Genomic DNA, 22539 nt, shown 5'->3' with positions numbered 1-22539 from the left:
GCATGAGCCACCGCACCTGGCCCTTGTAGGATATTCTAATATTGCTGTTTTAGGACTTACTGTGAACAGAGAAAGAAATATGATGCATTTGTCAGTTTTAAAGAAAAGTAATTCAATATTGAATGCAAGAAAAATTTTAATTGTATCTAGCTAGAAGTACAAGTATATGTTACATGTAAATTTTCTTACATAAATATCATTGGTACATGGAACTACATCAGACCAATTACATTGTTTTAAGTTTCTGAACAAACCAAAATTACTTAATGATTTAATGAATAACAATACCATCCTAAACATACAGGACACAACTCACAACCCCTTACCCTCACCTTTGGTACGAATTCAATACACAAGACAAGACTGTCAAGTTAACATCAGATGTTCTCCCTGTTCTTCAATTGACATTGATTGCATAAACTTATTTAGTAAATCTTCTTCCTTTTTTTCTTCACTCATGTATGATTCAGAATCATTTGAAGAAACTGAAGGAAAAATAAGAATCTACAATTGTCTGTTTTGGAAATAAAGCTCTAAGTACAACTTTCAAAATGACGTGGCTTATTAATAAGCCTGTAGTAAAGACAAATTGACTGAAATTTTCAAGGCTTTTAGTCACCTCACCCTTCCCCCAAGTTTCTTACTCTTTAAGATGCACAGTACTGTATTCTAACCAAGTTACTGTACAGCAAATTCTCTTGTTACTAAGTCCTATATTACCATTGATTTTCAAAATCTTTTGGTTGGGGGAAATTAAAGTGGTCAGTTACATCTTCAGAATCTCCGCATTTTCCTTTAGTTCCTTCTCATCTCTTACGCTGGGGACCACAGGGACTTTCCCCCTACAGTTTCCACTAACTGTTCCTTTTGGAACCTGCCCTTTCCCTCATTTCTTGGATAGGCATGGTACGATATTTACAGCAGAGCTGGCTAACACTCATACAGTGATAGGATATCAATTCAGAAGGCCTAACTTCCCTACTTCTGTTTTGTTGTTTTTTGGGGTTTTTTTTTGGAGACTGGAGTGCAGTGGCGCAATCTCAGCTCACTGTAAGCTCCGCCTCCCGGGTTCACGCCATTCTCCTGCCTCAGCCTCCCGAGTAGCTGGGATTACAGGCATGTGCTACCACGCCCGGCTAATTTTGTGTTTTTAGTAGAGATGGGGTTTCTCCATGTTGGTCAGGTTGGTGTCGAACTCCTGACCTCAGGTGATCTGCCGGCCTTGGACTCCCAAGTGCTGAGATTACAGGCGTGAGCCACTGTTCCTGGCCAACTTCCCTACTTCTTACCCACCTCCCTACTTCACTGTGCTGATAACTAGGAAACTACTTAACATGATTTAACATTATTAGTTCTCAGAAACACTTGTGATCATTCAGTCTGTCTTCCCTTTTTGCAGTATTTTGTTCTTGTGGTAGAAGGATCTTTTATGCTGATCCTTCCAAAGTCTGGATTTGTTTGAGTTGCAGCTGTAAAATTTTGATAATATCACCTGCTTGGCTTGCCTCCACTGTTTTGTTGAATATCAAACAAAATGGCATACAGAAGTCCCTCCTTATCCACAGTTTTGCTTTCCAAGGTACAGTATAAGATATTTTGAGAGAGACCACATTCACATAACTTTTATTACAGTATATTGGTATAAAATTGTTCTATTTATTGTTGTTAATCTATATGCCTATTAAAACTTTATCATAGATATGTATTTACAGGAAATAACAAAGTATATATAGGGTTCAGTAGTATCCAAGATTTTAGCCATCCACTGGGGGTCTTGGAACATATTCCCCATGGATAAGAAGGGCCTACTATAAGAGATATAGCCCTTTGTAAACTAATAGATGCTATACAAAATATGCTGTTCATCAAAAAATAGCACTAACTCATAAAAGAAGTGCTATTGCTTGAGAAAGTCATGTTTGTGGTTCTGGGTTCTGACAAATTCATTCTCTACTAAGTCTCTGACCTTGACATTGTAAATATCTTTAGCATTAGAAATACCTTGAATCTTACTCCTTTGAGCAGTATGTTCTTTTTTTCTTTTTTTTGAGATGGTGTCTCACTGTGTCACCAAGGCTGGAGTGCAATGGCACCATCTTGGCTCACTCCCACCTCCGCCTCCCAGGTTCAAGCGATTCTCCTGCCTCAGTCTCCTGAGTAGCTGGGATTACAGGCACCTGCCATCGCGTCCAGCTAAGTTTTGTATTTTTAGTAGAGATGGGAGTTTCGCCAGGCCAGGCGGGTCTCGAACTCCTAACCTCAGGTGATCTGCCTGCCTCGGCCTCCCGAAGTGCTGGGATTACAGGCGTGAGCCGTGGTGCCCAGCCCAGTATGTTCTTTTAATTGCAAGTGTAAACTATATTTTATGTTTGGTTTTTTATTTGTGACAATAAAAGCAAATCATATTCTAAATTTGTTAATATCTTCATAATAGAAATGAAATTGTATTTGGTATAGTATTTTTAAGCATAAGATCTTAAAAAATGCATATTGTTAAATTTCCACATTTACCTGTTTGCTTGAACAGTTTCCTTGGTCTTCTAAAAATCTTCAGTGACTTACATCTTGTTTTAGATGCATATCCAGTTTTTATCCTATAAGAAAGGGAAGTATCTTAGTTGAAGCCAGCAAAGTGAACAGCTGCCTAGGGCATGTGGAAGACCACACAAATTCATTTTATTAACTGCCAACATCACCAAAAAAGACCCTTTCAGCACCCAAATTATCTTGTAATTTCTTAACCCTGAGATGTAAAGCTGCTGCAGTGCAATTTCAATACTCATGCTTCTTAATCTTCTTTCTCTCCCTGTTATATAGTATTCCCCTGTGCAAAACCAACCATATGCTTCTCCTTTTAAAAGTATTTGCATTATTTTGAGGTTGAGTGGGAATCACATTGAAAAGGGGAGTCATCCATAACTCTATCTGATGATTAAATTTTTATAATTCCACAAAATATATTCTAAAAGAAGTGGCATATTCTTATCAGTGCAGTAAAGGATAAGTATGAAAATCTCTCTCGACTGGGTATGGTGGCTCACACCTGTAATCCCAGCACTTTGGGAGGCCGAAGCGGGCGGATCATCTGAGGTTGGGAGTTCAAGACCAGCCTGACCAACATGGAGAAACCCCGTCTCTACTAAAAATACAAAATTAGCTGGGCATGGTGGCACATACCTGTAATCCCAGCTACTCAGGAGGCTGAGGCAGGAGAATCGCTTGAACCCGGGCAGTGGAGGTTGCAGTGAGCCGAGACCACACCACTGCACTCTAGCCTGGGCAACAAGAGCGAAACTCGGTCAAAAAAAAAAAAAAGTATCTCTCTCTGCTTTTTAAAAGTCCAGCCTATTCTGAATTTAGCAAAGTGAACATATTAGGGAACACAAGCATTAAAATCACTTAGCTACCGTTCAAAAGAGATGGAGAAGGCTGGGCACAGTAGCTCACACTTGTAATCCCAGTGCTTTGGGAGGCAGAGATGAGAGTAGCCTGGCCAACATACTGAGATGCTTTCTCTACAAAAATTTTTTTAAAATTAGCAGGGGATGGTGGTTTGTGCCTTTCGCCTTAGCTACTTGGGAGTCTGAGGCAGGAGCATTGCTTGAGCCTAGGAGTTTGAGGATACAGTAAACTATATCACACCACTACACTCCAGCCTGGGTGAGAGAACAAGACCCTGTCTCAGAAAAAAAAAATTAAAATTAAACTGAGATGCATTTCCCCCATTTTACACACTAAGAAACAGACCCTTCTTTGTTTCTCACTGGCCGCCAAAGGGAATGCTGTATGAGCATTTCAGGTGCAGATGCAGCTGCAATATCAGAAGGCCCCGAGTCCTCTCTCTCCAGTTGGTGTCGCCACGTAGTGCAAGGGTAATGCTGTTTCTGTGAGTAACGAGAGCTAAGGCGGCTTCTGTGATGAGTGAGGACACCTGTGATATAAATCACCTCTGTTAAAAGACCCTCTCACTAATTGTAAAAACTAGTGAAAAGCCAACTGGAGGTGCACCTGCCTGGCTTTTGTGAGCCGTGCTGAAGTACATGCATGTACTGCCTCTTCATTAACATCTTCAGATAGTTCGCATTATAGATTTTAGCAATGCTGCACAGGTAACGCTTCTGGCCTGTGGTGAGGTCTGGATGCTAAAAGACAGAATAAGAGGATTTATAGTCTGCATTGTAGAAGAGAAGTTGGCAATATTCCTTATCTGAAGAGATGAATGTTCAGGAGAGTTGTGCCAACTGCATTTTACTTAAGCAAATTCAACTACGTTAACTTGACAAAAGAGAAACAAATGGGCATTTAAACAGTGCAAGTGGCTCTGCTTGCCATTCCACTCAGGTGATTCAGATGCCCTCTGAAGTCTGAGAAGCCACTGCTCTAGATGAACAAGGAAGGAATGAATCTGCTGTTCTGTCGAGTGTTACTTGCTGTGCGCCTCTGTGTGGGCATCTTGCCTTCTCAAAATGATTTTTGAGGTATAACATGGTACCTAAAAGCAACCCAATTACTCTACTTAGTCTCAACTGAAGAAACATTCTTTTCCAGCACCAGAAGAATAACTGACTGTGTTGGACATTCTGAGGGATAGTATGTTCGTCTCTAATTTTGACTTGAGATTTTCAGTGTACTTGCTGATTTTAGAAGTTAATGCTCACTTAAGATGTAAGATTCCATGGCCGGGCACGGTGGTTCACGCCTGTAATCCCAGCACTTTGGGAGGCCGAGGCGGGTGGATCACGAGGTCAGGAGATCGAGACCATGCTGGCTAACATGGTGAAACCCCGTCTCTACTAAAAATACAAAAAACTAGCCGGGCGTGGTGGCGGGCGCCTGTAGTCCCAGCTACTCGGAGGCTGAGGCAGGAAAATGGCGTAAACCCGGGAGGCGGAGCTTGCAGTGAGCCGAGCCTGGGTGACACAGCGAGACTCCATCTCAAAAAAAAAAAAAAAAAGAAAAGAAACCCTGTCTCTACTAAAAATACAAAAACTTAGCCAGGCGTGGTGGCGGGCGCCTGTAGTCCCAGCTACTCAGGAGGCTGAGGCGGGAGAATGGCGTGAACCGGGGAGGCGGAGCTTGCAGTGAGCCGAGATCACGCCACTGCACTCCAGTCTGGGAGACACAGCAAGACTCCGTCTCAAAAAAAAAAAAAAAAAAGATGTAAGATTCCACTATATACACACACACACACACGATTTACTTTACTGAATATGTGGTAAGTTCAAAGAAAAATCAAAATGTTAGAAAAATTTACCCTAATTCACATTGCTTTAGAGATATTTTCAGTAGTTACACTCATTAATGGGATACAGATAACCATTGTAAAATCCTTATTGCCATTTTCTTTTATTTATTTTTCTTTTTTTTAAAACCCTACTAGTTAATTACTGCCATTTTCTTTACCTGCTTTCTTCTTAATTTTTTAGTCCTTGAGTGAAATCTGTGTGAAGTTGGGTTTCTGTTTCTAGGATGGAACTTTTCTTGAGCATCTCCGTGGTTAGGGCATTAAGCTTCCCCTCAGTAAAGATACATTAGATATGAAGTATCATAAAACCCTGAAAGAACTCTTATGATAAAGAATGTATAATCCTTACATTCATTCATGAGTTTACCCAAAGACATTTATTGACTCCTAGACAATTATACTGCATATGCCTTGTCATCTGCAGTACTTCGCCCTCTAAGCAGCTCATCTTCAGTAAAAAGTTTGGCTCTGAATACAAAGAGCATTGGTATTTAAATATGTCCCTGTTAGCATACCTTGAAAAAGGACGCATCCATCATTGATTTAGGGAGGTGGATTGTTTGATTTTGGGGAGTTTTCCATAACTCTTGCAGCTTAGCTGTGTGTGAGTTCACTTTGTATCCATCTTTGATTCTCTCTGTAGGCAAAGACATCATGTGAATTTCAGAGGCAAAGATCAGTTCAACAAATTGAATTATTAAGATCTAGATATTGACATGTGTCAGTGATTATTATCCTGGAGTAGTATTGAATATTTTAACTCAGACTTAAATTTGAAGAGACTGTATGATATGACATTTGGTTTTACAGCACACAAAAAACATCAAAAATACTTGTAAATATTTTATATATAATACATTATTATGAACTCAGCTGAGATACAAAGTGTTGACAGTAACTTTATCATGTCAGAAACATACTAAAGAGAAAATATACATGCAGGATTTGTGCTTTAGCAATTTACAGTAATTATTATTTAACTTTAGTATATAGTTTTTTTGGTTTTTTTTGTTTGTTTGTTTGTTTTTTGAGACAGAGTCTCGCTCTGTCCCCCAGGCTGGAGTGCAGTAGCGCGATCTCGGCTCACTGCAAGTTCTGCCTCCTGGGTTCACACCATTTTTCTGCCTCAGCCTCCCGAGTAGCTGGGACTATAGGCACCCGCCAGCATGCCTGGCTAATTTTTTGTATTTTTAGTAGAGACAGGGTTTTACCATGTCAGCCAGGATGGTCTCAATCTCCTGACCTCGGCCTCCCAAAGTGTTGGGATTACAGGCGTAAGCCACTGCGCCCGGCCTAACTTTAGTATATAGTTTTTAAAATCATTTTTTAAGAGATGGGATCTTGCTCTGACGCCCAGGCTGAAGTGCAGTGGCATAATCACAGCTCACTGCAGCCTCAAACTCCTGGGCTCAAGCGATTCTCCCGCCTCTGTCTCCCAAGTAGCTGACATGTGTGAGCCACTGCACCCGGCCTTAAAATTCTATTCTGTGTTAGACTAGAGTAACACAAATGTTATCCCTTTGGAGATGTAGTGTTAACATGAAAGACTGCAGAAATTTATCAAAATTTATTTTTACATAGTTTCAGTTATTTCATTTTTTGTTGTTGATTTTTGTTAGTTTGTTTGTTTTTGAGACGGGGTCTCACTTTATTGCCCAGGCTTGAGTGCTGGCACGATCTCAGCTTACTGCAACCTCCACCTCCCAGGTTCAAGTGATTCTCCTGCCTCAGTCCCCCAAGTAGCTGGGATTACAAGCATGCACCACCAGCTAATTTTTGTATTTTTAGTAGAGATGGGGTTTTACCATGATGGCCAGGCTGGTCTCAAACTCCTGACCTCAGGTGATCCACCTACCTTGGCCTCCCATAAGTGCTGGGATTACAGGCATAAGCCACCACGCCCCGCCTATTTCATTGTTTTAAAACAGTTGTGGACAGCATAAAAGAATAACCTTTTAGTAAAAAATAAAAGTTGAAACATATTCCCAGAAGAATGGGAACTGGTTTTCAGTTTCAGACATACTGAGACTAGTAATTTAAAGTATAAGCTTCATTAGCAGCTTGGGGAAAAACAGTATCTGACAAATCATGAAATGCCTCTTTTTATAATACTTCCCTCTTCCCTGCACACTCCCTTCTCCAGGCAACCACTGATGTGATTTCTATTACTATAGATTCATTTGCATTTTCTTGAGTTTGATATAAATGGGAATACACAGTATTCATTTTTTGTCTGGTTTCTTTCATTCAATGATTTTGAGATCCACTCATGTCACATGCAACAAATAGTTCATTTATTTTTATCATTGGGTTATCTTTTTTTTTTTTTTGAGACGGAGTCTCACTCTATTGCCCAGGCTGGGGAGTGCACTGGCGCCATCTCGGCTCACTGCAAGCTCCGCCTCCTGGGTTCATGCCATTCTCCTGCCTCAGCCTCCTGAATAGCTGGGACTACAGGCGCCCACCACCGCACCCAGCTAACTTTTTATGTAGGGACGGGGTTTCACCATGTTAGCCAGGATGGTCTCGATCTCCTGAGCTTGTGATCCACCCGCCTTAGCCTCCCAAAGTGTTGGGATTACAGGCGTGAGCCACTGCGCCCGGCCCACTGGGTTATCTTCTATTGCATATATGTTTACACTGTTATTTGATTATGTACCTATTGATAGACATTTGGGTGGTTTCCACTTTTTGTCTATTACAAATAAAACTGGAAAGACACATTTTAAGTTAAAAGTCTGTGGCCGGGTGTGGTGGCCCATGCCTGTAATCCCAGCACTTTGGGAGGCTGAGGCAGGCAGATCACCTGAGGTAAGGAGTTCAAGACCAGCCTGGCCAACATGGCAAAACCCTGTCTCTTCTAAAAATATATATAAAAATTAGCCAGGCGTGGCAGTGTACACCTATAATCCCAGCTACTCAGGAGGCTGAGGCAGGAGAATCGCTTGAACCCAGGAGGTAGAGGTTGCAGTGAGCCGAGATCGCACCACTGCACTCCAGCCTGGGTGACACAGCGAGACTCTGTCTCCAAAAAAAAAAAAAAGTTTGTAGTTAGTAAATTGAATTCAATAAGCACTTTTTGTTTCAATATTATTAATAACAGGCTATTTCAGTTTTGTATTAAACTTTAAATTTAGTTATTCAAGATTTTGGCAAATTGGATACTGCAGGTAAGAGTTATATTTGCATACTGAAGACTAACTAGTTGACCAAGAAATAGAAAATCATTTGGAAATTGTATTACGACCCTTGGAACTTATAATCTGTAATAATATGAATGCCAATTTAAGATTTTTTAAAGTTTTTTATTTTGGAAATCCTTTTCAAGTTGTAAATGGGGGCTATTTATATAAGAATATGTCTTGTGGGCCAGGCGCGGTGGCTCAAGCCTGTAATCCCAGCACTTTGGGAGGCCGAGGCGGGCAGATCACGAGGTCAGGAGATCAAGACCATCCTGGCTAACACGGTGAAACCCCGTCTCTACTAAAAAATACAAAAAACCACCTGGGAGAGGTGGCGGGCGCCTGTAGTCCCAGCTACTCAGGAGGCTGAGGCAGGAGAACGGCGTAAACCCAGGAGGCGGAGCTTGCAGTGAGCTGAGATCCGGCCACTGCACTCCAGCCTGGGCAACAGAGCGAGACTCCATCTCAGGGAAAAAAAAAAAAAGAATATGTCTTGTGTCCTTACTAAACAATATTTCTGAGATGCATATTATATTTTGGACTAATACTTAATTTCTCAATAGCTTGATAACATTTCTTTACAGAAAACGAAGCACTTAAAAATAAATAGGCTGGGCATGGTGGCTCACGCCTGTAACCCCAGCAGTTTGGGAGGCTGAGGCAGGCAGATCACCTGAGGTTGGGAGTCGAGACCAGCCTGGGCAACATAGTGAAACCTGTCTCTACTTCAAAAACAAAAAACCACACACACAAAATACTTAGTTGGGCATAGTGTCACACCCCTGTAATCCCAGCTACTTGGGAGGCTGAGGCAGAAGAATCACTTGAACCCAGGAGGCGGAGGTTGCAGTGAGCTGAGTCACTGCAACTGCACTCCAGCCTGGGTGACAGAGTTGAGACTCTGACTTGAAAAAGAAAGAAAAAGAAAAATAGTACGGCAGTGCCTCAAACATTTAAACACAGAATTGCCATATAATCTAATAATTCCACTTCTGATCCAGCAGTTCCAAAAGAACTGAAAGCCGGGACTCAAACAGATTGTTTATCCATGCTCATAGCAGCATTACTTCATAATAGTCAAAAAGTGAAAGAAACCCAAGTATCCATCAACAGATGAATATATAAACAAAATGTGGTATATACAAACAATGGAATATTATTTAGCCTTAAAAAAACAAGAGAATTCTGACACATGGTATAATATGGATGAACCCTAAAGACATGCTAAGTGAAATAAGCCAGTCACAAAGGACAAATATTGTATGATTTAACTTTTATGAGATACCTAGAATCAAATATACACAGAGTGAAAGAATGGCGGTTACAAGAGGCCAGGGGAAAGGAGGTATATTGGGAGTTAGAGGTTTTTTATTTTGTTTTTTAATTTTCTTTTAGAGACAAAAAAAATTAAAGTTAATTTTATGTTGCCCAGGCTGGTCTCAAACTCCTGGGCTCCAGCGATCCTCCAGCCCTGGCCTCCCAAAGTGCTGGGATTACATGCACAAGCCACTGCACCCACCTGAGAGTTAGTGTTTTATGGGTATGGAGTTTTAGTTTGGGAAGATGAAAACTTTCTGGAGATGGATGGTGGCAGTGGTTGCACAACAGTGTGAATATACTTAATGCCACTGAAATGTACACTTAAAAATGATTAAAATGGGCCAGGTGCGGTGGCTCATGCCTGTAATCCCAGAACTTTGGGAGGCTGAGGTGGGCAGATCACTTGAGTCCAGGAGTTTGAGACCAGCCTGGCCTACATGGTGAAACCCTATCTCTACTAAAAATACAAAAAATTAGCCGGGTGTGGTGGGTGGTGGGGGGGGGCACCTGTAATCCCAGCTACTCAGGAGGCTGAGGCAGGAGAATCGCTTGAACTCAGGAGGCGGCAGTTGCAGTGAGCCGAGATCATGCCATTGCACTCCAGCCTGGGCAACAAGAGTGAAATTCCATCTCAAAAAAAAAAAAAAAAAAAAATTAAAATGGTAAGTTTTATATTATGTATATTTTACCACAAATAAATAGTTAACCAACCCAAGAACTTTGGAATATACTGCTTGGACTATATGCCCTCAAACAGAAACAACTCTAAGCAAATACTGATCTCTAATTAATTACTAGGCTTTTTTTGTTGTTTTCTTTTTTGTGTTTTAGTTTTTTTGTTGTTTTTAGATGGAGTCTCGCTTTGTCACCAGGCTGGAGTGCGGTGGCGCGATCTCTGCTCACTGCAACCTCCAACTCCCTGGTTCAAGTAATTTTCCTGCCTCAGTCTCCCAAGTAGCTGGGATTACAGGCACGCACCACCAAGGCCAGCTAATTTTTTGTATTTTTAGTAGAAACTGGGTTTCATCATGTTGGCCAGAATGGTCTCAATCTCCTGACCTTGTGATCCACCCACCTCAGCCTCCCAAAGTGCTGGAATTACAGGCGTGAGTCATGGCACCCGGCACAGTAGGCTTTTTTTTTTTTTTTTTTTTTTTAGCACTTCAGAAACTAATTTTTTATACATCTTAGGACTAAGCAAATAATATATTGTAGTTAATGAGAGTCAGGTCTCACACTTTTGGAGACAGGAGTCACCTATTAATGTGGAAAGAGGAAAGCACAGAATAAACCCTGTTTGTTGGATGGGAATTTGGAGTTAAGTAGAAATATTGAAATAGATATGTATGGGTATGTATGTGCTCACAGGTAAATGCACACACATTTCTTTCCCAGCACTGTCCTTGGAGAGGATCTAGAAACAATGATAATATATTATAAATAAGCACACCTAGCACCCAGATCTTGGTTTCTATGTACTCTTCTCTACTTTAAATATATAAAATTAGAAAAAAAAAAAAAAACCGGGCTCTATATTAGTTTTATTTTGCTGCCATAACAACACTTTAGTGGCTTAAAACAACACTCACTTATTATCTCATAGTTCTATAACTCAAAAGACTGAGTATAACATGAATTCACTGGGTTCTCTGCTTAGAATCTTCACAAGGCCAAAATCAAGCCATCGGAGTGCCTAGGCTACCATCTGGAGACTGTAGTGGTTCATTAAGGTTGTTGGCAGAATTCAGTTCCCTACAAAACCAAAGTCCCTATTTCCTTGACATGTGGCTTTCTTCATCTTCAAGCCAACAATGGAGTGTTAAGATCTCTCCTTTCACATCTAACTGCTCCTCCCCCACATCTGTCTGACTTCAGCCAGACAAACTCCTCTGCTTTTAAGGGCTCATGTGGCTAGGCTGGGCCAACCCAGATAATTCAGGATAACATCTCTTTTGAGGGTTATACTTAATTTTACCTGCAAAATTGCTCCTGCTATGTAACATAACATATTTGCAGGTTAGAGAGATTAGAGTGTGGACATCTTTGGGGACCATGCTGCCTACCACAGGCTCTTTGGAGAAATGGCTAACATCAAGGGTAGAAGGGGGACAGTACAACATTTTGTGCTAAAGGATAAAATGTTCAAAGGACAATGAAGACAGAGAACAAAAGCCATCTTTAAAGGGCTCCCACTGGCCAAATCTGGGATAATTTGAGCATCAAAATAAGTAACATTTAAAGTAAAGGATTTAATCTATTGACTGGTATAAGAATGCATGTGTTGACAATTATATAATAAACACATAAATTGAAAAATGGTAGAGAAAGGGAAGCTCTTCATTAGAAAGTCATCTGAAAAATGTAGAATCAATGATGGAATGAGAAAAAGCACATATGACCAGGCGTGGTGGCTCACGCCTGTAATCCTAGCACTTTGGGAGGCCAAGGTAGGCGGATCACAAGGTCAGGAGATCGAGACCATCCTGGCTAACATGGGGAAACCCCATCTCTACTGAAAATACAAAAAATTAGCCGGGCATGGTGGCAGACGCCTGTGGTTCCAGCTACTCAGGAGGCTGAGGAAGAAGAATGGCATGAACCCGGGAAGTAGAGCTTGCAGTGAGCCAAGAGCGCGTCACTGCAATCCAGCCTGGGCAACAGAGCGAGACACTGTCTCAAAAAAAAAAGAAAAAGAAAAAGAAAAAGCACATATTTCTAGCCATCTTAATAATAATGGATTTAGTCAAGAATGGATGACACGGCTGGGTACAGTGGCTCATGCCTGTAATCCCAGCACTTTGGGAGGCCGAGGCAGGTGGATCACAAGGTCAGGAGATCGACACCATCCTGGCTAACACGTTGAAACCCCATCTCTACTAAAAAACTACAAAAAAATTAGCCAGGCGTGGTGGCAGGCGCCTGTAGTCCCAGCTACTCGGGAGGCTGAGGCAGGAGAATGGCGTGAACCTGGGAGACAGAGCTTGCTGTGAGCTGAGATTGCACCACTGCACTCCAGCCTGGGCGACACTGCAAGACTCTCTCAAAAAAAAAAAAAAAAAAAAAGGATGACAAAACTAATGGATGAAACTTTGAGAAGTAATAGAATATATACAGAGTCTTAAAGTATATCCCCATATACTTTTACCTTTACAAAGGGTAAGAATCGTAAGTTTACAGTGGTGAAAGCTCACAGACATCACCTGAACCAAATGATGACAACATTGTCAGTAATGGACTAATGCACAGCAGGGGTCTCCTGATATGATGAACCAGGACAAACTCAGCACCACTTCTGTGCTATTCCTGCTAGAAGGACATAAGGTGAATCTCATCAGAGGAAACATCAAACAAACCCAAATTTAGGGAAATTCCACAAAGAACAGGCCTGGGCTGGATGCAGTGGCTCATACCTGTAGTCCCAACTACTTGGAAGTCTTAGGTGGGAGGATCACCTGAGTCTGGGAGGTTGCGGCTGCAGTGTGCTGAAATTGTGCCACTGCACTCCAGCCTGGGCAACAGGGTGAGACCCTGTCTCAAACAAACAAAACCCCACGGGTCTGTATTCTTCAAAAATATCAATGTCAGCCAGGCGCGGTGGCTCAAGCCTGTAATCCCAGCACTTTGGGAGGCTGAGGTGGGTGAATCCTTTAGGTCGGGAGTTTGAGACCAGTCTGGCCAACATGGTGAAACCCTGTCTCTACTAAAAATACAAAAATTAGCCAGGCATGGTGGCATGTGCCTATAATCCCAGCTACTCGAGAGGCTGACATGAGAGCTGCTTGAACCTGGTGGGGCGGAGGTTGTGGTTAGCCAAGGCTGCCCAACAGCAATCCAGCCTGGGCGACAGAGTGAGATTTCGTCTCAAAAAAAAGAAAAAAAGCTAATAAACACAGAAACATTGACAACTGAATGCTATTCATAAACTTGGATTTTTCTAATTTTTGGCTATAAAGGATATTATTGAAACAATAAACAATATCTCAATAATGTCTATAGATAACAGTATTTTGCCGGGTGCAGTGGCTCAAGCCTGTAATCCCAGCACTTTGGGAGGCCGAGACGGGCAGATCACGAGGTCAGGAGATCGAGACCATCCTGGCTAACACAGTAAAACCCCGTTTCTACTAAAAAATACAAAACACTAGCCGGGCGAGGTGGTGGGCGCCTGTAGTCCCAGCTACTCGGGAGGCTGAGGCAGGAGAATGGCGTGAACCCGGGAGGCGGAGCTTGCAGCGAGCTGAGATCCGGCCACTGCACTCCAGCCTGGGCAACAGTGCGAGACTCCATCTCAAAAAAAAAAACAAAAAAAACAAAAAAAACAGTATTTCAAGTTCTTGATTTTGATAGTTATTTTGTGAGATAAATAAATGTAGTTAAGATAGGCCAGGCGTGGTGGCTCATGCCTGTAATCCCAGGACTTTGGGAGGCTGAGGTTTGCTGATTGCTTGAGCCCAGGAGTTCAAGACCAGCCTGGGCAACTTTGCGAGACCCCCATCTCTACTAAAAATATAAAAATTAGGCCAGACGTGGTGGCTCACGCCTGTAATCCCAGCACTCTGGGAGGCCGAGGTGGGCGGATCACAAGGTCAGGAGATTGAGACCACCCTAGCTAACACAGTGAAACCCTGTCTCTACTAAAAGTACAAAAAATCAGTTGGGCGTGGTGGGCACCTGTAGTCCCAGCTACTGGGGAGGCTGAGGCAGGACAATGGCGTGATCCTGGGAGGTGGAGCTTGCAGTGAGTCAAGATCACCACCGCACTCCAGCCTGGGCGACAGAGCGAGACTCTGTCTCAAAAAAAAAATATATATATATGTGTGTGTGTGTGTATGTGTGTGTGTATATATATATATATAAATTAGCTGGGTGTGGTGGTGCACACCTGTGGTCCCAACTACTCTGGAAGGTAAGGTGGGAGGATCACTCGAGCCCAGGAGGCGGAGGCTGCAGTGAGCCATGATTGTACCCCTGCACTCCTGCCTGGGGGATAGAGTAAAAAATAGAGCTAAGATAAATACCCCCACTTTTTTTTTTTTGCGGGGCGAAGTCCCAGTTACTGGGCAGGCTGAGGCGAGAGGATGACTTGAGCCAGGGAGGTCGAGGCTGCAGTTAGCTGAGATTGCACCACTGCACTCCAGCCTGGGAGACAAAGTGAAACCTTGTCTTAAAATAAATAAATAAAGGAAATACATACTTGAAAGTATTCAAGAAAAAAGAGGGCCAGGTGCCGTGGCTCATGCCTGCCCAGCACTTTGGGAGGCCAAGGCAGGCGGATCACCTGAGGTTAAGAGTTAAAGATCAGCCTGGCCAACATGGTGAAACCCCGTCTCCACTAAAAATACAAAAATTAGCCAGGCATGGTGGCGTGTGCCTGTAATCCCACCTACTTGGGAGGCTGAGGCATGAGAATCGCTTGAACCTGAGAGACCGAGGTTGCAATAAGCCAAGATTACACCACTGCACTCCAGCCTGGGGGAAAGAGTGAGACTCCATCTCAAAAATAATAATAACAATAATATCTAGAGTCACTGCCAGTAGTTGACTATAGTGTTTATTTTAAATATGAATCCTTAAGTTCAGCTATAGAGAAAGACAATCAAGCACTTGCTGAATACTGGCCCTCTTCCCCTCCAATTATAAACAGCAATACACATTCTTCACTACAGATTAGTGAAGTAAACTAAGTGTATAAAAAGAAAATAAAAACCTTTGATCCCACAATCTAGTAGTAATTTTTTTTAATTAATTTTTTTTGAGATGGAGTTTCACTCTTGTTACCCAGGCTGGAGTGCAATGGTGTGATCTCAGCTCACCACAACCTCCGCCTCCCAGGTTCAATCGATTTTCCTGCCTCAGCCTCCTGAGTAGCTGGGATTATAGGAATAAGCCACCATGCCTGACTAATCTTTTTGTATTTTAGTAGAGACGGGGTTTCTCTGTGTTGGTCAGGCTGGTCTTGAACTTCTGACCTCAGGTGATGTGCCCGCCTCAGCCTCCTATTTTTTTTTTTTTTTTTTTTTGAGACGGAGTCTCGCTCTGTCACCCAGGCTCAAGTGCACTGGCGTGATCTCAGCTCACTACAGCCTCCGCCTCCTGAGTTCAAGTGATTTTCCTGCCTCAGCCTTCCGAGTAACTGGGACTATGGACGTGCACCACCACACCTGGCTAATTTTTTTGTATATTTAGTAGAGACGAGGTTTCTTTTTTTTTTTTTTTTTTTTTGAGACGGAGTCTCGCTCTGTCCCCCAGGCTGGAGTGCAGTGGCCGGATCTCAGCTCACTGCAAGCTCTGCCTCCCGGGTTCACGCCATTCTCCTGCCTCAGCCTCCTGAGTAGCTGGTACTACAGGCGCCCGCCACCGCGCCCGGCTAATTTTTGTATTTTTTTAGTAGAGACGGGGTTTCACCGTGTTAGCCAGGATGGTCTCGATTTCCTGACCTCGTGATCCGCCCGTCTCGGCCTCCCAAAGTGCTGGGATTACAGGCTTGAGCCACCGTGCCCGGCCCGAGACGGGGTTTCACCATGTTGGTCAGGCTGGTCTCGAACTCCTGACCTCAGGTGATCCACCTACCTCGGCCTCCCAAAGTGCTGGGATTACAGGTGTGAGCTACCGTGCCCGGCCTAGTAGTAATTATTTTAAAACACTTTGATATATTGCCTTTCAGAGTTTTTTTTTTTTTTTTTTTTTTTTGAGACGGAGTCTCGCTCTGTCTCCCAGGCTGGAGTGCAGTGGCCGGATCTCAGCTCACTGCAAGCTCCGCCTCCCGGGTTTACGCCATTCTCCTGCCTCAGCCTCCCGAGTAGCTGGGACTACAGGCGCCCGCCACCTCGCCCGGCTAATTTTTTGTATTTTTAGTAGAGACGGGGTTTCACCGTGTTCGCCAGGATGGTCTCGATCTCCTGACCTCGTGATCCGCCCGTCTCGGCCTCCCAAAGTGCTGGGATTACAGGCTTGAGCCACCGCGCCCGGCCCGCCTTTCAGAGTTTTTACTAGGGATATATTTGTTTAGAAATTTTTCTTTTATATAACTGAGTCAATCTAATATACTGATAATTGTTAATATTTCTTCTTTTATTTCCCTCCACATCTGGAATATATTAGTAATAATTGTTTTGTGTTTGTTTTTTACATTTAACTATAATTCAGTAAGAATTTTGGTGAGGAATCTAATGAACTCAGACTGCAACACATTTTTTAAATGACCATATTATTTATATATGTATATATGTACACATATATGTCTGTATATTTTTTTCCTAGGTAACTGTAATGACTATATATTTACCAAGGAAAAGCAAAGTGAGCCCAGGTTTATATATCACTGAATTTAAATGAAACTTTTAAAACCTATCATAACTACTATACTTAAAATATATGCATACACACACACTCCTGAAGTCAGTTAATTCCAGCTCCTCTCCCAGGGGAAAAAAAGCAATTAGTGAGAGACCTTTGGGGTCTTGTCTTACTTACTCTCTTAACTCCAGCAGAGAAGAGGTGAGTACTTTGAAAGCTCTATCCTTTATTTCAAGTGAGAGGAAAACATCAGCACTGAGAAATATTTTATATTCTTTGAAGCTATTCAATTTAGAATTTTTTTCTTCTATCCATGTATAAACCCCAGGCTGTGCTCTGTGCTTTTCAACCAACATCAGTTATAAATACAGTTCTTTTAGGATTCACTGCTAATTTTAAAAATGCTTGATGTAAAATATACTGTACCAATAGACAAGAAAAAACCTTCCTAATTGCTCTTTGAAATCTTAAAGACTAAGTTCACCAGGGATGCTAATACAATCTATTTTTAACTCTGTTGTGGGCTGGGTGCGGTGGCTCATGCCTGTAATCCCAGCACTTTGGGAGGCAGAGGCAGTTGGATCACCTGAGGTCAGGAGTTCGAGACCAGTGTGGCCAACATGGTGAAACCCTGTCTCTACTAAAAATACAAAAATTAGCCAGGCGTGGTGGCACATACCTGTAGTCTCAGCCACTCAGGAGGCTGAGGCAGAAGAATCACTTGAACCCAGGAGGCAGAGGTTGCAGTGAGCCCAGATAGCACCACTGAACTGCAGCCTGGGCAACAGAGTGAGACTCCGTCTCAAAAAAAGAAAAAAAAGAAAAAAATTCTATTATGTAAGTAGTTACAGACAAATAGGCTTCTCAGAACCATGTTACTTATAAGTATTATCTGCTTTATATGCACTACTCACCAGAACCTTTAGAATTCTGGTAACAAGAGTGTCCAGCTGATCTGTTGGAAAAAAAAGCATATAAATATGTAATATTACAATGTTATAAGCACTGAACAACATATTTCAATTTTATTTTATTTTATTTTTTTTGAGACAGGGTCTCACTTTGTCTCCCAGGTTGGAGTGCAGTGGTATTATCTCGGGTCATTGGAACCTCTGCCACCCAGTCTCAAGCGATTCTCCCACCTCAGCCTCCCAGGTAGCTGGGACCAGTGCTGCTACGCCCAGCTAATTTTTGTATTTTAGTAGAGACAGTTTCACCATATTGGCCAGGCTGGTCTCAAACTCCCGACCTCAGGTGATCTGCCTGCCTCAGCCTCCCAAAGTGGTGGATTAAAGGCATGAGCCACTGCACCCAACCAACATATTTCAAATTTTAAAAAAGGACAGTGTTGCATATTATTTTTACTTTTCATGTTTCCATCAGAAATGTCTTGCAAATTTTTTTCTGTAATTCTGGTTAAATCCTAATGGCTCCAAGATTTTTTTCTTTCCTTTTTTAGAGATGGGGTCACCCTCCTTCACCCAGGCTAGAGTGCAGTGCCGGGATCATAGCTCACCACAGCCTCAAAATCCTGGGCTCAAACAATCCTCAGCCTCTCAAGTGGCCACGACCACAGGCGTGTGCCACAACGCCTGGCTAATTTTTGTACAGATATGAGCCACCATACCTGTCCCGGGTCTTAATTTTATAGCTTCCTAATCTCATTCCTACAGTGAGCTCAATAAAGTAGTTGGGGCTCCTGGGCTATCCATGTTATTATCTTGCTGTCTCTATTTTTAATGAAGTGATTTGGGTATTGAAAAGACTGTTCTCTCTTTTTTTTTTTTTTTCTTTTGTGAGGTGGAGTCTTGCTCTGTTGCCCAGGCTGGAGCGCAATGGCGTGATTTCGGCTCATTGCAACCTCTGCCTTCCAGGTCCAAGCAATTCTCCCACCTCAGCCTCCCAGAAGCTGGGATTATAGGTGCCCGCCACCACGCCGGGCTAATTTTTGCATTTTTAGTAGAGACAAGGTTTCGCCATGTTGGCCAGGCTGGTCTCAAACTCCTGACCTCAAGTGATCCACCGCCTCAGCCTCCCAAAGTGCTGGGATTACAGGCGTGAGCCACCATGCCATGCCGAAAGACTGTTCTTTGAATAGTAATTAAGGTGTGCTAGAACTGGTAAGTTGGTCTGTAATGTTTCTAATTTCGTACAAATTCTTTTTTTAGAAAAGAAATTCTAAACTTAAAACAACCTTCCTTCCCTCATCCTGCAATTTATTCAGTGACCAAGAGTTCATGGGGCAGGCGCCAAGTTTGTAAAGTTTTTGTTATGAACTTTTCACCGCCATTACCTCTGCTATTTTATTCCAAGCCACCATATCATTTTCTTGTATTCCAACTCCCTAATTCTACCCTTGCTCCTTCCAGTTTATTCTCCAACTAGCAACCAGCGTGATCCTTTTTAAGAGAAGTAAGATCACATCACTTCTCTGCTGGCAACCTTCTTGTGACTTCCTTTCCCAAAGGTTGACTTTATAGGGCATGAAGGAGTTTTGAAGGAGTGATAGAGCTGCTCTGTATCTTCAGCATGGCAGGGCTTACACAGCCATGTGCATTTGTCAAAACCCATCATATTATACATGAAAAAGTAAGACTTTACTTTGTGTAAATCATGTCTCAATAAACCTGACTTTAAAGAAAAAGAAGTGCCGGGCACAGTGGCTCCTGCCTGTAATCCCAGCACTTTGGGAGGCCAAGGCGGGTGGATCACGAGGTCAGGAGATCAAGACCATCCTGGCTAACACGGTGAAACCCCGTCTCTACTAAAAATGCAAAAAATTAGCCAGGCATGGTGGCACATGCCTGTAGTCCCAGCTACTTGGGAGGCTGAGGCAGAAGAATCGCTTGAACCTGGGAGGCGGAGGTTGCAGTGAGCCAAGATCACACCACTGCACTCCACCCTGGGTGACAGAGCGAGACTCCGTCTCAAAAAAAAAAAAAAAAAGTAAGGAGTTCTGGAGTTCCCATTAGTTAATAACGGGATTTTTGGCAGATTACTTCCCCTTTCAGATTAGTAAATATGACTGGAATGGATGATTTTTAAGACCCTTGCCGTGCCAAAATTGTATGATGTAGCATAATGAACCTGATTCTAGTCTGAAAGTTGTATTTTGTATTTCTGGGAATATAGCTTTTCATAAATTAATCTTGGTTTATGTTTTTTAATGGGGTTCCTTAAACCAAACTGAAAGTTTTTCAATTGTATTTTTAAGAGTTTGGATAAACTAAAGGTGGCATGGAAATGAACGACAGGGGGAGATAAAAGGAGAGGACAAACAACCTCTTTGCGCCTGTTTTGTCATCCAAAAAGTGGAGATCATAATAAAAGCTTCTAGGACTTGGCTGGGCACAGTGGCTCATGCCTGTAATCCCAGTACTTTGGGAGACCAAGGCAGACAGATCGCTTGAGCCCAGGAGTTCAAGACCAGCCTGGGCCAACATTGCGAAACCCATCTTTACTAAAAATACAAAAATTAGCCGGGTGTGGTGGCGCACACCTCTAGTCTAAGCTACTTGGGAGGATGAGGCAGGAGAACCGCTTGAACCCAGGAGGCGGAGGTTGCAGTGAGTTGAGATTGTGCCATTGCACTCCAGCCTGGGTGACAGAGGGAGACTCCGTCTCAAAAAAAAAAAAAAAAAGTTAATGTATCTCCTGATACACTAGGATCCAGCAGTCGGCCAAGGATTATGAAGAACAGAAAAGAAACCCAAGAAGACTCCATCCCATCTTTAAGAAGTCTTCAGTAGCACCAGATACAAAAAGGATGGCCATGCGGGTGGATCACGAGGTCAGGAGATGGAGACCATCCTGGCTAACACGGTGAAGCCCTGTCTCTACTAAAAATACAAACAATTAGCCGGGCGTAGTGGCACGCGCCTGTAATACCAGCTACTCGGGAGGCTGAGGGAGGAGAATAGCGTGAACCCAGGAGGCAGAGCTTGCAGTGAGCCAAGATCGCACCACTGCCCTCCAGCCTGGGCGACAGAGCGAGACTCCGTCTCAAAAACAAAAAAGGATGGCCACGGGTGCAACAGGGGCCCTGACTGTGGGTTGTACTGAACGGCAAACATATCGCAGTTCCTGCTTTTAGGAAATAAAGGAGGGACAGGAAGAGGAGGTAGAGTCTCCAGCAGTGACTTCAACAGCTCATTGTCTTCACTATCCAGGAAATAGGTGTAAAAACCTGCTCAAAACGAAATAGATTTGTGAAAAAAGGAACTTCAGTGTGTGAAGAAAAATGTCAAGATCAGGGCACCTCGGATACTCAGTCATTGGTCTCAGTGGCGATTAGAAACTCTCGTTTGAGGTCAGGCGCAATGGTTCACCCTGTAATCCCAGCACTTTGGGAGGCCGAGGCGGGCGGCTCACTTGAGGTCAGAGGTTCGGCACAAGCCTGGCCAACATGGTGAAACCGCGTCTCTACTAAAAATACAAAAATTAGCCGGGAGTGGTGGCAGAGGCCTGTAATCCCAGCTACTCGGGAGGCTGAGGTAGGAGAATCACTTGAACCTGGGAGGCTGAGGTTGCAGTGAGCCGAGATCGCACCACTGCACTCCAGCCTGGGCAACAGAGCGAGACTCTGTCTCACACTCAAAAAAAAAGAAAGAAAAGAAAAGAAAAAAAAAGAAAACAAAAAGAAATCCTCGTTTGACAGAAAGGTGGCTCATGTCACAAGAGGGAAGGAACTGGTTTATGGGCCTGGACGCCCCCAGCTGAACTGGGGGACATCTTCCCCCTCTGTTCCCGCCGCCTCGCCTTTCGGTGGACACACCGTCCTGTGCCAGACAGCAAATGTCCCAGTAGGGCTCGCAGCGCCCCCTCGGGGCAGAGAGATGCACGCGGGCGACTGTCGCAGTCACCTCGTGGTCACTGCACCAAACGCTCCTCCGAGGCTTCCCTCAGAGGCCCTCCCTCAACCGCGAGGCAGTCCTCCCCTCTTCCCTCCCGTCCACAACACAACTGTTCCCCGCCTCTCACTTGAGGGGACCGGAGCCAGCCCGAGACGCACGGCTGGCCGCAGCCCTCCTCACGGGGCTCACGACCCGGGGGCCCCACGCTGCCACCCCTTATCCCGGGGCCCCCAACCTCACCCGCCGCCGCCACCCTCGGTCCCGGCCACTGCGGGCGGCTCTGCAGAAGAGCTACGCTCCGTCCAGTCGGACCCAGGACCCTGGCCCGGCATCTCCGCGGCGCCGAGACCGCGAGCCGTGTGCGGGAGCAGCTGTCCCAGCATCCCTCCCCCGACAGCACGCGTGCGTCAGGCGGCTGGTATTCCGGAGAGGCGGCTCCGATGCCGGTTTCTCGCCCCTCCGAAGCCGTTCGGACACTGCCCGAAGAGCTTCGGGAGAGCGGGGCGGGCAGATCCGCGACCCCGGAGTTACGGTGGGGGAGGGGCAGGAGCGCTGCGGTAGCTGAGCGTTTGCACGTTTGCACCTCTGTGGAAGCAGTGCGTCACAGGAGGGAAATATACATGCTCCCCAAAACAAGAGGTGC

At 43.8% G+C, this 22539-nt stretch overlaps 1 protein-coding gene across 1 annotated transcript; it reads right to left on the bottom strand.

Annotated features, from left to right (window-relative positions):
• Nucleotides 1-118: 118 nt before the first annotated feature.
• FAM216A (family with sequence similarity 216 member A) lies at nucleotides 119-22387 on the bottom strand. Its single transcript, XM_008004684.3, has 7 exons — nucleotides 22137-22387; nucleotides 17958-17998; nucleotides 5761-5882; nucleotides 4013-4142; nucleotides 3748-3931; nucleotides 2512-2594; nucleotides 119-485 (listed from the first exon to the last, which is right to left on the bottom strand). Exons 1-7 carry the CDS (start codon nucleotides 22277-22279, stop codon nucleotides 367-369), a joined length of 822 nt encoding a protein of 273 aa, XP_008002875.3. The 5' UTR covers nucleotides 22280-22387; the 3' UTR covers nucleotides 119-366.
• Nucleotides 22388-22539: the final 152 nt, after the last annotated feature.

The sequence above is a fragment of the Chlorocebus sabaeus genome, chromosome 11 (assembly GCF_047675955.1).
Source record: "Chlorocebus sabaeus isolate Y175 chromosome 11, mChlSab1.0.hap1, whole genome shotgun sequence".
Classification (NCBI taxonomy): Eukaryota; Metazoa; Chordata; class Mammalia; order Primates; family Cercopithecidae; genus Chlorocebus; species Chlorocebus sabaeus.
This window is presented reverse-complemented; position numbering and strand designations above follow the sequence as displayed.

What these genes read in the sequence shown, in the direction of transcription:
- FAM216A (XM_008004684.3), bottom strand. Translation starts at nt 22,279, where the DNA reads ATGCTGGGACAGCTGCTCCCGCACACGGCTCGCGGTCTCGGCGCCGCG. An exon ending in GCACGGCTCACAAAAGCCAG is followed by an intron (nt 3,932 to 4,012) that starts GCAGGTGCACCT and finishes TTTATATCACAG; the next exon opens with GTGTCCTCACTCATCACAGA. An exon ending in CCAGTGAGAAACAAAGAAGG is followed by an intron (nt 2,595 to 3,747) that starts GTCTGTTTCTTA and finishes CCTTTCTTATAG; the next exon opens with GATAAAAACTGGATATGCAT.